A 15,486-nucleotide genomic window follows, 5' to 3' on the forward strand; every position below is an offset into this window, starting at 1 on the left:
TTTCTGTTGGAATGCCATTCTCCCATTTGAGGGAATGGTCATTCCCTATTCTTCTCTTGAGAATAAAATCCCATTCAATAGACAATTCCAATTCTAATTTCAGAGGATTTCAATTCGGACTGCGAACCAAACGGACCCAAGGCCCCAAGGCCCCCCGACCACCACTACAAAATATATAATATAAACTCAATTAAGCCCACGTATTTGGCTTTATCAACTGATGGATTTCATTACGTTCAAATTTGGCTTTACCAACAAATGGGCTTGTAACTCGTGAAAAATTCATTTCGTCTAAGCCCACGTATTTGACATGGAGGCAGTTTGGGCCACCAACAAAAACAAAAATGTGGGCCAGCTTAAACCAATAGCGTAACAAGGGTCCTACTCCTACTTCGGAGTTGGGACAACGGCAGCGGTTGGATTCAATTAGATCTGCAAATCCTACCTACCTACCTCCTGGAAACGGTGAGCAGCAGAGAAAGGGCGAGAGGGAAACGGAGAACTGTGGGAGGAAGAGGAAGCAGAGGACCTAGAGGTCCTACACCTTCTTCTTCTTCTTCTTCTTCAACCCCCCAGTCCTAACATTTCTTCTTCTTCAAACCACTCTAAAGTCTAAAGTAAGCCCTGGATTTCCAACAGGTCGCAATTCTCTTCTTTCTGGTTCACACCTGATCTGCTAGAAATTTCCAATGTACAATATTATCTTAACTATTTTAGGAAATTTCTGAGTCTTAAAATGTGTCTAGTTCTTTTTTTTAACTACTCCAAACCTAGATCCATTTTTCTGTGACATGTAGGATACTTGGAGTTCTTAATTATTTCCCTCTGTTTGACTTGTTAAATGTTTGTACGGAAATTTTAAATTGATTATTGGCTTTCTTTGTTCTTAGATTTTTGTCAAGTTGCATTTGGATTGTGAGACATCTCGTTGTTTATTCATTTTCCCAATTTATCATCTGTCAATGGTGCTCATCAACCATCCCTTTCTTTACTTTCTTCTTTCTTAAGTTCATAAACAAGATACCTTGGACACCTGCTTGTTTCGTTCCTTTTGGCGTTTACGATTCGTTTATTAAAAGCTTCCTTCTTTTTGTTCTTCTGCATTTGGGGATTTCTGATCAATATTTCTGGTATGCTACCATCTGATTATATCTTCTTTTCTTCATGGTTTTTATTAAATAATATGTCATTTGGTTTGGTAGCTAAAAGACAAATAATTCTTGTAATTGCGAAAATATCATTCCCCCAGTGTGAATTATATACGCCTACTTCTGCTAGGCCTCCGCTTCAAGACTATTTGTGTTAAAGGTCCTAGTTTTCTCGATGACATCATTCTTTTGAAAAACATTTAGCTTTGATCAGATATATCCGGCAAAATAGCCCCACTTAACCTCTTCTCACAGATTAACTTTCTCACGTTTAGCCTTTTCCTTAATTAGTAAGCGGCTTGAAATGCTAAGGCGGCTGGCCTTTTCCTTAATTAGCTTTCTCATGTTTGGCCTTCTCCATAATTCATTGTTTATTTTACATAAAGATCCATGATGATGAGTTTTAATAAAATTTGTGTTTTTTTACCGCTGTATTGCTATCTAAAATCTTTAGTTTCTGTTATTTCTAGATCTCAAGGAAATACACCAAAATGGAATTCTGGAATTAGGTTTATTCTTTTGATTGTTATGTGGGATTTAGATTTATTAAAGAAAAGAATTTGTTATGGCCACTTGGAGAAATAGTTGCTAGGTTTAGGAAAGTTGTAAAACCAAGGAATCAAACAATATTATATGCTGCAAACATAATTTTCTTTTACTTTATCATTTTAAAATTTGAAGTTAAGCTCAGGAGAGACGAAAAGCAACTTTTCCACAAATATCTGTTCAAGAAATGGTTGATGTCACCTTGTTGTATTTGTCATTTGGTCTGGCTCATGTATGGCTGTCATTAAGAAAACATTGTTGGTCTGTTTATGCACAATTGCTGAACCAGAAAATTGGGTTTGTAAATGAGTAATCTAGTACTTACGGTTGATCTTTTACTCTCCCCATCCTCCTATTTCCTTATAGAAGGCTATATCAAGTTATCATTAATAGACATAGAGCAAAGGTGTATCGTGTATGTGAGAGGATGCATGAAATATACAGAAAAACATGCATTGAAGTTTCAGCCCTCAACAACAAATAACTTAGGTAGGCACAGGGCCATTGGTCTACAGAAAAGCCTTCTTATTCATATCCTTGTTAATTGCATTGCTTCAAGTAGTTAGTGTGATGTAAAACCCACACTAATTGGTGGGTTGGTTATTGAAGGAGATTCCAGAGTTGTCGTGGGTTGGTTAACAAATCCAGGTTCAGTTATTTGGTGCTACAGGAACCTTCTGAAGAAAGTTAATTGGTTTTCAAGGAACATGACCGATACTTCACAGTGGGTGGGTAGAACAGCTAATACCATGGCGGATGGGTTAGCTAAGCAAGGGGCCTCAAGGGAACAATTATTTTGGGCAGCTCTGTCAATTTTTGTTTTCTAGTCTGATGTAATACAATGCTGTTGTTTAGGAGAGGTACCAGCTTGTGCCTCTCCTTAGTCTGTATTGTCGTGTAGTCTTGATCTTTCTTTAATAAAATATTAGTCATTTATCAAAAAAAGAAAAAAAAAAACACACAAAGGGGTGAAGAATCTTCTCTATGGGAGAAAATTCAAAAGTTCTGAAATTAAGATTTTAGTTGGATTTTTTTATTGAAATTTCATAGGATGAATTTAGTAGAGAATAATGAGGGATGATTAAATCCTAGAGACTGTATCTAGGATAAATTATAGCAGGGGACATTACCACTGTTGTTTTATGTTTTGAAAATTTATCCACCAAATCAGAGTCATCACCACATAAAGGTTTATTTAAAATGATAAAAGTACCAAAATTTGAAGAGATCAAGTTGGTAACAGGTTACAATAATAGGACACACTTTTCTTTTGGGGTGCAAAAATGTTTTAGGTAACTGCCTAACTCAGGGCTTTTCGAGGAAGCCTGCCTCCTGAAGCGAGAGAGAGAGAGAGAGAATGAGAGAGAGAGAGAGATGGAATTCCCAGAAATCGGTTCTCCTTCTTCTGGACTTCCTTTCCTTATCTATAACTAGGATACACTCAATTACAATTCTGTTATACCAGCCTCTCCACTTGTCCAGTTTGTTATGTAGTCTGTTTGAGTGGTTGGCTTTCAGTTACATTACTTAAAGGCTGATGTGGCCTTTTCTTGTACACTTGTCTCCCTGTTCCACTTATTTGTGTCTTAACAAAATGTGGGACAAAACTATTCTCAACTAATTGAGGAATGACATGCTATTTGGAGTACAAAATTTTCATACAAAGTTTATGAGAACAATCAATTATAATACTCTTTATGATGGGAAAACTGTCTTTAAGAAATCAAGGTGCTATTAGTTTCCTCATCACATATAGTGTGTGTGTGTGGTGGGAGGAGTGCTTTCACAGAATGGGTTAGGAAAATAGTGTGTGGTGAGAGGAGTGGTTTCACAATATGGGTTAGGGAAATGGGGAATCTTGTCATATAGGGTTTAAGGAGGTGAAAATGGGGAAAGTGATGTTCAACTGGGGAATGCTATAAGGTTAGTTTGGAATATTGATAAGGCAGTTTATTGTTATGAGTTGGAATTAATTTTAATTGATATGAACTCTGATTTCAAATTACAACTTAAAGTTTGCAGAAATTTCAGGAAAAGTGAGTTGAAATTTGGAAAAAATAGGGTTAAAAGTGGAACATAAGTGACCTGAAATCTAGTTATTACGTTAAGTGGGCTTATTTGATAACAGCAGATGTGTCTCCTTAATGCCTGAAGCTGAAGCTGGGTTGGCTAATATACCCTTGAAGTACTCAATTATTTTATCCAATAGAAGACAAAGAAATAAGTCATTTAGTTCAGCTGCTTCAGCCATTATCAAACAGCCCTCAAGTCTGCAGAAACTTTAAAAGAAAGTGATGAAAATTCAGGAAATATAGGGACAGTATGATTGAATTTCTGTCTTTTTTTTTGTAGGTTTTCTGAGGTACATGATTTTCAGATTTTCTCTAGGGTTAGGTTCTTCTTGACAGTATGGCCGGCCAGAAATAAGAGAGAGAGAAGAGAAGAGAAGAGGAGAAGAAGAGAAGAGAGAAGAGAGAAGGGTTTTGCAATGTAACAATGCTGGCGGCGCCAGCCTTTATTTTAATATATATAGGGCGGCAGAAATAACAAGGGAAAAGACCCTTGTGCCCCTGAGTACAATAACAGCCATAACAGAAAGGAAAAAACGAAATAAAAGAAACACTTTAACTAGCCAAACAGACCCTAACATCAACAACTAAATTATTTTAACACTCCCCCTCAAGTTGGATCTTAGATGTCAATCATGCCCAACTTGTCACACAAGTCTTTGTGCCGCAAATGATGAAGACCTTTGGTGAAGATATCTGCAAGTTGTTCTTCTGAACTGACATATGGTGTACACAATTCTCCACTTTCAAGTTTCTCTCTAATAAAATGCTTGCCCACTTCAATGTGTTTCGTCCTATCATGTAGGACTGGATTAGCAGCAATATCGATGGCAGCTTTATTGTCACAGTAGAGTGACATAGGATTGCTCACTGCGAAACCCAGTTCACCTAACAAATTTCTTATCCACATGATTTCCGCAACCCCATGAGCCATCGCTCTATACTCTGCTTTAGCACTGGATCTAGCCACCACACTTTGTTTTTTACTTCTCCATGTGACCAGGTTTCCTCCTACAAAGGCACAATACCCACTGGTAGACTTTCGATCATTGACTGATCCTACCCAATCTACATCAGTATATACTTCCACCTTTAAGTGACTGTGTTTCTGGAACAACAAACCAGCTCCAGGAAACTTCTTGAGATATCTCAAGATCCTCTCTGCAGCCTCAAATTGAGTTGTCCTAGGGCTGTGCATGAATTGACTAAGGGCACCCACTGCATAGGCAATATCAGGCCTGGTCATAGACAAATACAAAAGTCTCCCTACGAGTCTCTGGAACTTTTTTACATCTTTAAAAAATTCTCCCTGAATGTCTCCCAGATGATGATTAGGTTCAATTGGTGAATTAAATGGTTTTACCCCCAACTTGCCTGTATCTTCTAATAGATCTAGTACATATTTCCGTTGAGAAATAAAGATGCCCTTGTGAGAGCGGGCAACTTCAATTCCAAGGAAGTAATGTAAGGGGCCTAGATCCTTCACTTCAAATTGAGTGGCTAAGAATTTTTTTAGTCTCCGGATTTCAGCCTCCCAATCTCCTATGATCACTATATCATCCACATACACAATAAGAGTTGCAATTTTACCTTCACCTCTTTTTACAAATAGAGTATGATCTGACTGGCATTGTTTGAACCCCATCTGTTGAACTGCTAAATGGAACTTATTGAACCAAGCCCGAGGTTATTGTTTCAACCCATATAGAGATTTTTTTAACCTGCACATCTTTTGTTCACTGCCTTTGGCACAGAACCCTGGGGGTTGGGTCATGTACACTTCCTCTTCCAAGTCACCATTCAAGAAAGCATTTTTAATGTCCAATTGGTGAAGTTCCCAGTCAAGATTTGCTGCCAAGGAAAGAAGAATCCTGATAGAGTTCATCTTGGCTACTGGAGCAAAAGTCTCTGCATAGTCAACTCCATATACCTGTGTAAAGCCTCTTGCTAACAGTCTAGCCTTGTACCTTTCAACAGTTCCATCAGCCTTGTGTTTCACTATGAACACCCACTTGCACCCCACTGGTTCCTTCCCTTCAGGAAGGTCTACCAACTCCCAAGTGCCACTTTTGTGTAAAGCATCAATTTCTTCCTGCATTGCATCTGTCCATTCAGGTTTAGACAAAGCTTCTGCCATAGTCTTAGGAACGGGGACACTGTCCACAGAAGAGAGGAAGGCACGGTATGAAGGCGAAACATGCTCATAGGACACAAAATTACAGATAGGATGATTAGTGGTACAAGACCTAACACCCTTTCTCTTAGGAATAGGAATATTAAGATCATTGGTGACAGGTGAATCAACATTTAGAGGAACAGACATATCAATAGGAGCAAGTGTACCTGGTTGATGAGATGGATCTGCCTCGGGTGAATTCGATGATGTTGGTTGCATAGTGTCAGGTTCCACAGCTCTTGAACTCTGCTGGCTCTTATGGCGACAATGAAAAACCCGGAATGGAGGAGGATCGGGTAAAGGAGGTAGTTGAATTTGAGTTGTCGCCTGTTTCTCCTCAACCCTACTCTCCCCCTGAGGAGAAACCAAGAAAAAAGGTTGATTCTCAAAAAATGAGACATCAATGGAAACATAGTACTTGCGAGCAATGGGATCATAGCAGCGATACCCCTTTTGAGATAAAGGGTAACCAAGAAACACACACGGAATAGCTCGAGGATCAAGCTTACCACGAGTAGGGGACAGGTTATGGACAAAGCAACGACACCCAAAAACATGCATCGGAATGGTGGACAACGGGGCTGTAGGGAACAAAAGCTGATGTGGGGCCTTATACTCTAGTAGCCGAGAGGGCATGCAATTGATTATATACGTAGCACACAAGACTGCATCCATCCAAAACCGTTTTGGCACATTCATTAGAATCAATAAGCCACGAGCGACTTTGAGAAGTGGCGGTTCTTCTGTTCAGCCACACCATTTTGTTGGGGTGTCCTGGCACAAGAGCTTCGCTGAAGTGACCCACTCGAAGCAAAAAAACTCCATGAGATCACTATGGAAATATTCCTTCGCATTGTCCGACTATAAGATATGGATTTCTGTTTGGAACTGAGTGAACACCATGCGTTGAAAATCTTTCAAAATTTGTGGAACTTCATCTCGAGATCGCATAGGGTAAACCCAAGTGTATCTAAAATAATCATCAATCAAGATAATGAAGTACTTATAGCCAGCCTCAGTAGGTAGAGTAATAGGGCCCCAAACATCATAATAAACAATATGAAATGGAAATTCAGATCTTTTATTTCGCAAAGGTAAAGAACTTCTACAATGCTTACTCAATTGACAAGTTTGACACTGTAACTGACTCACTGACAAGGACTCAAACAACTTTGGAAACATAATTTTTAACAACTCAAATGACCTAGACGACTATGCCATAAATAGGCTTGACTCTCCCTTGACGAACTCATGGACTCTGTCGCCACAAGACCAGCATTATTCTCCAACATGTAGAGACCATCCACCATGCTTCCTCTACCAATTGTCTTCCCCGAGGCCAAATCCCGAAACACACATGAAGACGGAAAAAGTGACTGAGCAGTTCAAGGAGTGAGTTAGACTACTAATGGACAGCAAATTAATAGGTAATTTCGGAACATGCAGTACATTAGGAAGGGTAAGGCCAAGTGGGAGAGGTATGGTACATCGGCCAGCTATGGTAGAAAAAGAACCATTAGCCAGTCTTACCTTATCTCTCCTAGAGAGAGGGTTATAGGTCTGAAACAAATTTGACTTACCGGTCATGTGGTTTGAAGCTCCGGAGTCAATAATCCAAGGAGAATCAGTAGTATGAGATGACACATGGAAGGTTGTGGCATTACCTGATGTAGACGCAAACGAGGTAGAGGGAGTAGGACCAGAATCCATCTGGCGGAGAGTCCTACCATACAATTCCAAATGTTCACGAAAGGAGTTGATAATTTCCTTAGGGTCGGAACCGGGATGCCTCTCCCGAGTTACCGAAGGGCTAGTCTCTGTTGACGCCATATTGGCTGAGCTATACCTTTTTTGATTCTGCTGACATGGTTTCTTGCCCTGATCAGGTGTTGACTTCTTACCCAAATCCTGTGCCCATTTAGGTTTTCCATGGAGATCCCAACATGTATCTTTCGTGTGTCGTGTCTTCTGGCAGTGAGTGCACCAAAGTTTGCTCTTATCATCTGTTTTTTTCTGAGTGTCACCCTTTTTAAAACCACCTCTAACATTTGCATCTGGATTTCCCCGGACAGCTAGGGCAACTGACTCCCCTTCTACACCATTCATCACACTTCTTCTACTTTCTTCTGACTACACCAAGGCATACACCTCCTGAACTGATGGCAAGTCTTTACTACCCAAGATCTGCACCCTGATGGACTCATACGAAGGATTCAGCCCTAGGAGGAAGGCAAAAACTCGTTGTTGAGATACAAGTGACTTATAGGCCTTTGCATCTTCATCACACTTCCAATTCACATTCTGATAGTGATCAAGTTCTTTCCATATTGATGTCAAATCAGAATAGTACATCAAGAGACTCTTCTCCCCCTGCTTGCAAGTAGAGGATTCAGCTTGCAGTTGATATATCTTGGCATAGTGTCTCTGCTCTGAATAGATGGACTTCGCTTGTTCCCATATCTCACAAGCAGTTTCAACCCACATAAAAGTCTTCTTTACTTGTAGCAGCATGGAAACCAAGAGCCAAGACATCACCATACTATTCTCTTGGTTCCACCTATCATATTCAGCACTTCCGTACTTCGGTTCCTTCACTCTCCCATTGATGTATCATATTTTCCCCCCTAGCAGTGATGTAGAGTTTTATTCCCCTAGACCACTTAAGGTAGTTCAAACCATCAAAGGGAATAACAGCCATGGGAAAGCTCATATCCATTCCCCCACTCACTCCATTGTGGCTCCCTGAAATCTCTGAAGTAGCAGAATTCTCAGATGACATGGTTAAACAGATAATCAGTCCCAAACACTGGACTTAGGACCCCTCCTTACTCCACTCAGTCCACACCCACACACTTGGGTTTAAAAAACCAGGTTGAGCACAAACAGTACCAAATCCAGGACAAAACAGAGGTAGTATTCGGCAGATTTCAGACCTGTACAGTTTTAACAGTCCCAACCTACCAGAATTCCAGAATGTCTAACAGCCATTAATCGGCAGGAGAGATCCTTATCACTTATAATCCAATCGAATCATTGAGATGATAGGCCATCCTTTATTGATAAAAAAAAAAAAAAATGACGGGCCATCCTTGACCTACAGTTGTCCTTACATATGAACAGGATCACGCGATCCAAGAAAAAACAGGGGTATACAGATTCGACAGTATTCAGCCGCCCAGATTCATATGGTTTTCACTCGGTACATGACCAAGGAGGGTAAAGAAGAGAAAACGGGAGAACTGTATCAGTTGTAGAGCTGTTTTTTCAGTCCAGATTCAGATTTCTGTTCCGCCTAGGTTCAGCAAGTCTGTTCAATCTGTTCTCTCAGTAAAGGTTGTTCGATTTGCTCTCTTTAATCAGTATTCCCGCTCTAATACCATCTTGACAGTATGGCCGGCCAGAAATAAGAGAAAGAGAAGAGAAGAGAAGAGGAGAAGAAGAGAAGAGAGAAGGGTTTTGCAATGTAACAGTGCTGGCGGCGCCAGCCTTTATTTTAATATATATAGGGTGGCAGAAATAACAAGGGAAAAGACCCTTGTGCCCCTGAGTACAATAACAGCCATAACAGAAAGGAAAAACGAAATAAAATAAACACTTTAACTAGCCAAACAAACCCTAACATCAACAACTAAATTATTTTAACAGTTCTCAAGAAGCTCTGATGGTTGGAGATCAAATTACTTAATTGTGTGCAATTAAATCAGTTCTGAACTCAAAAATCGTTCCTCCAACAACAACAATGTATCAACAGGCAACAAACGCAATAGAAAATAAGAAGTATTTAAGGAATCACATCTAGAAGAGTTGCATAAACTCAAATTCCATTCATCATCGTTAAAGGAACATAGTGCATTTATAGGTTGATATTGAGGTGGCTGGGTAAGAAAAAAATGCACTAACTACCCAGTCAATAGTGTAATAGGTTGATAATCTATAAGAATGCCAAAGGAATTTATGGATAAAAGATAGAATTTAAAGACTATGGCACCTTACATTAAATGGATAGAAAATGATAGAAATATTTCTACCATAAAAAAATATAAGAAGTAAAGAAAAATAATATTCAATAGAACCATCCTTGTTCTTGCTTGCGTGCCACATAAGTGGCTCTGATGGTTAGGTTCTTCCAAGAAATTAGTTTCTCAAACCTTATGTGTTCATATATGTACCTTCTGCCTGGTGTAACATTCATCAGACTTGGCTTGCTTGAGCTTGATTCATGAACTGGAAAAGAAAATGTTTGCTGAAAATTGGAGCTTGGTTAAGAAAATGAGTAGATTGCATTAAAAAGCTTTGCTTCTTGCAGTACTTACCCTCTCTGTTAATTTTTTTGTTGGATGATATAGACCTGCCTCAATGGACTGCCAGTTAATGATAGATGACAATACAAGATATATCATTCAACACCTTTGATGTTGAAGGGGAATGGGGTTTTGTGCTATTGAGCCTTTATGCTGAGATATTGGATGATACATGCACTTATCAGGCAATTTGCAGTCATTCAGCACAATGTAAAACATATAGTCATGTCCTCTGCAATATATTCTCATGGAATCCTTTTACTATTATATATCTCATGGAATATTATTTTCCCCTTGGTGGACCATTTGTTAGTGGTTTTTCTTTCTGGCCTTTTGCAGATTCTTTTGGGGTAAGGTGGAATACAAGGGCTAATGGGCTTAGTTGCATCTGAGAGAGAAATATTTAGCCTTTCAGGACCATCACACCTGACAGCTGTTGACTGGTATGGCATCGTTTCCCTTTACCATGAAGTCTTTTCTTGGACAACAGTAATGGACTTACCTCTGTCAGTCATTACTAAATGTTGTATACATGCAGCGGTTGAGACAAATATTCTACACTAGATGCCAACAAACCAATTTTATGTTACCTGTGGCATTACATCAATTTTTCTACTCAGTGAAAAAAAAAAAGAATTATTGAAAAGTAAAATAGTTTACCTGCTCAAAACATGGTTAAAATTCCAATTAGCAATACTAGTCATATGACAGTACCGGTGATGATGAACATTCTCTAAATCCTATATCATCCAAAGCTGTCATATTTTATATCTGTAGTTATGTTATTATCAGGCCCTTGACTTGATTGTGGTATAGCTAACATTCTTATCTCCAGTTGGGATTGTTTCTGGGTGTTTTTGATGATAGATAGTGGTTCATACACCTGATATTGTATGTGCCAGATAACCTTCAAATGCCCATCTCATGTGATACCCTATATTGTACTCTATACGAAGATGAACATGAAATTCTTTGCAAATTTATTTTTGTTGATCCATTAAATGAAACTTCTATATGCAGGAATAGTGCACATTATCGAAGATCTGTCGCAGCCACCTTGGTTCAGGGTGTCTACATTCTAGAGAGGGACCGCCAGGAGAATCGCCATGGGCCTGAAGCCCTTGCTCCCCCTTGGTGGGAGTTTTTCCATTTTCAATTGATTCGTCAACTTGTGGATGATGCTGATTCTTCCATCTTTGGGGCCATATATGAATTCAAGCCCCCATTTTCCTGCTACATACAGAATGCTCCGAGATATGTCATTGCCTTCCGAGGCACCATTACCAAACCTGATTCTTTCTCACGGGATCTTAATTTGGACCTTCACTTTATCCGGAATGGACTTCATCAGACCTCCCGAGTTGAGATTGCAATACAGGCTGTCCGGAATATGGTTGCTACAGTTGGATCTTTGAATATCTGGTTAGCTGGTCATTCTTTGGGGTCTGCTGTGGCGATGCTTGCTGGGAAGACCATGGCCAAGATGGGCAATTTTCTAGAAACCTTTCTCTTCAATCCGCCTTTCCTCTCTGCCCCCATTGAAAAGATAAAAGATAAAAAGTTGAAGAATGGGATCCGTATTGCAAGCAGCTTGATCACTGCAGGACTCACAGTTGCTGTGAAGGCTCACTGCCAAAGATCTCCATCAGAAGATGCGTTTGTTGCCTTATCTGCCTGGGTTCCATGCTTATTTGTGAACCCTAGTGATCACATCTGTTCAGAGTATGTTGGGTATTTTGAGCACAGGAAAAATATGGAGAAGATAGGAGCCGGAGGCATTGAGAAACTAGCAACGCAGAACTCTATAGGGAGCCTATTCATGACTGCTATGGGGAAGCAAGCAGAACCGTTGCACCTCCTTCCATCAGCTAATCTGACCATAAATCTGAGCCCTTCACCAGATTTTAAACAAGCACATGGCATTCACCAGTGGTGGAGGCCAGATTTGCATTTGAAATCTGAAGTACATCTTTACCAATGACATAAGAGGCCACTATGTGATATGTTTATTCAGGCGTGTGGGGGCTGGGGAGAAAACGGTCTTTATCTTCTGTTTGTGCATATAAAGTACAAGCTTGTTCTATTTCTGATTCTTGTCTAGCTTAAAATGCTTTGGAATGCTGTTTCAGAGCCTTGAGGCCTTGGACGCAAGGTTCAAAATATTGCAATGCATTGGTGCGTATCAGTTCTTGAACCCACTGAACTCTATCTATATACAGGGTTTTTTTAAGGAGGGAAATGTACCAATGGATGGATCATGAGGAACCACAAGGGTAACATTTTAAGAGCAAATAGGCAAAAAATAATTTGGGTTATCATTGATTAATACGGATACAGAGCTGAAATGTGGGCAGCGAGACAAAGCCACATCATGGCTACAGAGAGTAGTTACAGTAAGATATCTATTAAAGGTGATTCAACATTCAAGGATTGTGAGGACTTGGTTTGTGAAACTCATAGAATTGCCCCCCTCCCGGGAGCTGATGTGTCTAAATTTAGTTCATTGCAGCAGGGGTGGTGGTTGAAATTTCTGTCTGAACATGTTTATCATTAAAATACCAGACTTTTTTTGTGTGTGTGTGTTGTACGCGTCCATATTTTGAATCAGCCAAAATCCAAAATATAAACCAACCAGAGAATCTTAAAATTTTCTTTCTATTTCAACTTGGAAGCTTTGAAGAACTTGTAGATAGTTCTAAAATAACTTGCACTATGGTTCATTCATGTGCGTAAACCCCACGCATGTATAGTGTAATCTTGTTGGATTCCAATCAGCAAGTTGAAAGCATGGTACCTTGTTCTATCTGAATAACTTCCCTTCCCAAAAAAAATGAAAACGATGAAAACCGTTTTGCTGAACACCTGTACCAAATAAAAGCTAAAGCCTAAAGTGATGGGCTGATCGGTTTTTTACAAATTTATTGTCGTAGGAAGAATATATGATCAGTTTTTACAAACGACCTTGGGCATCCTTGACAATACGAGCACATAAAAGATAAAACCAATATTACATAAAATAAAGATGGCAGATGGTGGGTATCGGAGTAGTGGTTGATTTAGTTTTGATTTGAGAGGTGGGTTGTCTTCTAGCTTTTTGTCATTTATATTCCATTCAATATTGAGGTCCCATGTACAATATTAATAATATGGTTGTAAGGGCTAAGGACTACCCACTGCCATTAGTAAAAACTAGTCCGTGGACAATGGGCACGCTTTAATTCCATGGTTTATGTGTTTGTTTCCATTTCGATTTACCATTCTTTTTTCTAAGGAAACAACCAAAACATGGGTTTTCGCCTGCTGTGAGGATGAGATGGACAGGCTCAAAACATGTATGAAGTTGTTTGTTGTATTACTTCAACGACTGATGGGATTTGTAAAAATGTCAGCAGAGATGAATCCTTTGTCAATTCCACAAAAAATGGGGTTTGGGTTTAAACTTTAAACTTGGCTTCCATGAATCCAAATCGGACAGAGCATTTGCTATTGTCTGCTTATTGATGACTCAGAAATCAACACTTAGAAGCATAGATGGCAGCCAAAATCGTGGGCTTTCCGTGATAAGTAAAAGTGTAAATCATTCCAATTCTGCAAATGGTGAGATGAACCGTGAAGGAGACCTTTTTACTCATCCAGTACTAAAAACCAAGCTTCAAATGGTGACATTTCATTTAGGCAGCACAGCAGACATCAGATGATAAGCTGCAGTCCAGAGTCTGTGAATTATTAATAGAAGATGGACCCCCGAGTCATTTTGTGACGTGTTTATCAGGTGGTCACCGACCGCACTGGGTTCTGCTTAGGAAGCCCGAAGCTGGAAGGTCTTCCATTGTATGATGGTGAAGTTTTTACCCATCTGGTGAGCATTTTGGGGTTGTTAGGCATGAGACGGCCAACTGCCCACATGGCCTAGCCATGGATTATGTGACAGGTGTGGACATGAAACGCATCAAGTTAATAGCTCATGACCCACATATTTTGTTGGAATAACATAAGTCGAAGGACTTCTGGCTTAGCCTGAGAAGGAAAAAAAAGGAAAGAACCTTCTCCTGGGTTACTAGTTAGTTTTAGCAAGCCTCTTGTACTAATTACAAGTTCGATTGAACAAGAAGAACAAAGTTGAGTTAAAAACTCTTTTCAGTTTTCACAGTGGAAAATGAAACTGTGGAGTGATTGTCGTCCAGCTTTCGATATGAATTATGAGCTTGTAGAAGTGCCATCTCAACAACTCCAGTGGCATTGAACAGTTGAACACGGATAGAAGCATCCCATAAGATACGTTTGTTTGAGTGTCATCATCCATTCCATGGGGCTGGAACAAATGTGGTTTCCCTCGTTAGCAAGGCAATGTGCGTGATGAGATGTGGGTGTGATCAGTGGTGTTCTTTGAGCATTGGATTGATGCTGCAACAATTTCCATTTGTTAATTCATGGATGGGAATGGGATACAACCTTCTTGATGATGGTGGGTGGGCCACCACTTGCACTACTGAAGCAAAAACAACTTGTCATTGAGTGGATCCTAAAGTACCACTGTATAACTCCACATGAATTGAAATTGAAAAGATGAAAAAGAAAAGGTAAAGCAGAAAACTTCCCACTCTCTTGTAAGCAATGTTAATTATTTTATTGCAACTCTTATAACTTATTAATGCTCAATTGAGTACTCTTTAATGGTTCGTTAGGACAGGTGGGTCTCACTCTCACACGGTACTTATTTCAAATAGATGGTGTCCGGTGCATTTCTAAGGTGTAGAATAACGCAAAAAAAATAATTGTATGGACACCCCATCTCATGAATTCATGAATTAGGAGGAAGAAATGGGTTTATGAGGGTGAGCTCTGGCTCACTGGCTCTGATATCGAAGGTTCAAACCTCAAACGTGTACATACCGTTGGCTAATTCAGTGGTGGTTGCATCGAGTTGTCTTTACTGTGTAATTGCAGCACTAAGTATCAAAATCTGGTTATCAGATTGAAGAGCTGATGAAGGGCAATGATTTAATAATAAATCAAATTGTTGGATGCTGATGGGTTAAATTAAAGTTACAACCTCAGCATTGGGATTAACAACCAGCATTAAAACAGGCAAGTTACAGACTAAAGAATATTTAAGACTTGTTTGTGGAAGTGGTGAACTGAAATTTGGACAGATTCCAAAGAACAGTAGGCTAAACCCTTGATAAGAGATTGCCAATAAATCATCCACCTATAGTAGAGAAGAGAGAATGATTGATGGTATCAAC

General features: G+C 39.5%; 1 protein-coding gene across 8 annotated transcripts; it reads left to right on the plus strand.

The window, feature by feature from the left end:
* Positions 1–367: 367 nt before the first annotated feature.
* On the plus strand, positions 368–12,438 carry LOC148880960 (alpha/beta-Hydrolases superfamily protein). 8 transcript variants are annotated; one of them, XM_088963109.1, is made up of 4 exons: positions 395–617; positions 10,286–10,450; positions 10,580–10,683; positions 11,261–12,438. In XM_088963109.1, the coding sequence occupies exons 3-4, from the start codon at positions 10,613–10,615 to the stop codon at positions 12,219–12,221; spliced, it is 1,032 nt and encodes a 343-aa protein (XP_088819235.1). In that variant the 5' UTR covers positions 395–617; positions 10,286–10,450; positions 10,580–10,612; the 3' UTR covers positions 12,222–12,438. The 8 variants fall into 8 exon arrangements, with proteins under 8 accessions (XP_088819232.1, XP_088819237.1, XP_088819231.1 ...); XM_088963107.1 differs by having other exon boundaries at positions 419–639; XM_088963108.1 differs by having other exon boundaries at positions 454–691.
* The last annotated feature ends 3,048 nt before the right edge of the window (positions 12,439–15,486 follow it).

This window comes from Nelumbo lutea, chromosome 1, assembly GCF_056320005.1.
Source record: "Nelumbo lutea isolate HS-2025 chromosome 1, American lotus-T2T, whole genome shotgun sequence".
NCBI classification, from domain to species: Eukaryota; Viridiplantae; Streptophyta; class Magnoliopsida; order Proteales; family Nelumbonaceae; genus Nelumbo; species Nelumbo lutea.

Coding starts and splice junctions, on each gene's coding strand:
- LOC148880960 (XM_088963106.1), top strand. CDS start 10,613: ATGGGCTTAGTTGCATCTGAGAGAGAAATATTTAGCCTTTCAGGACCA. Junction 10,684..11,260: donor CACCTGACAGCTGTTGACTG/GTATGGCATCGT, acceptor TTCTATATGCAG/GAATAGTGCACATTATCGAA.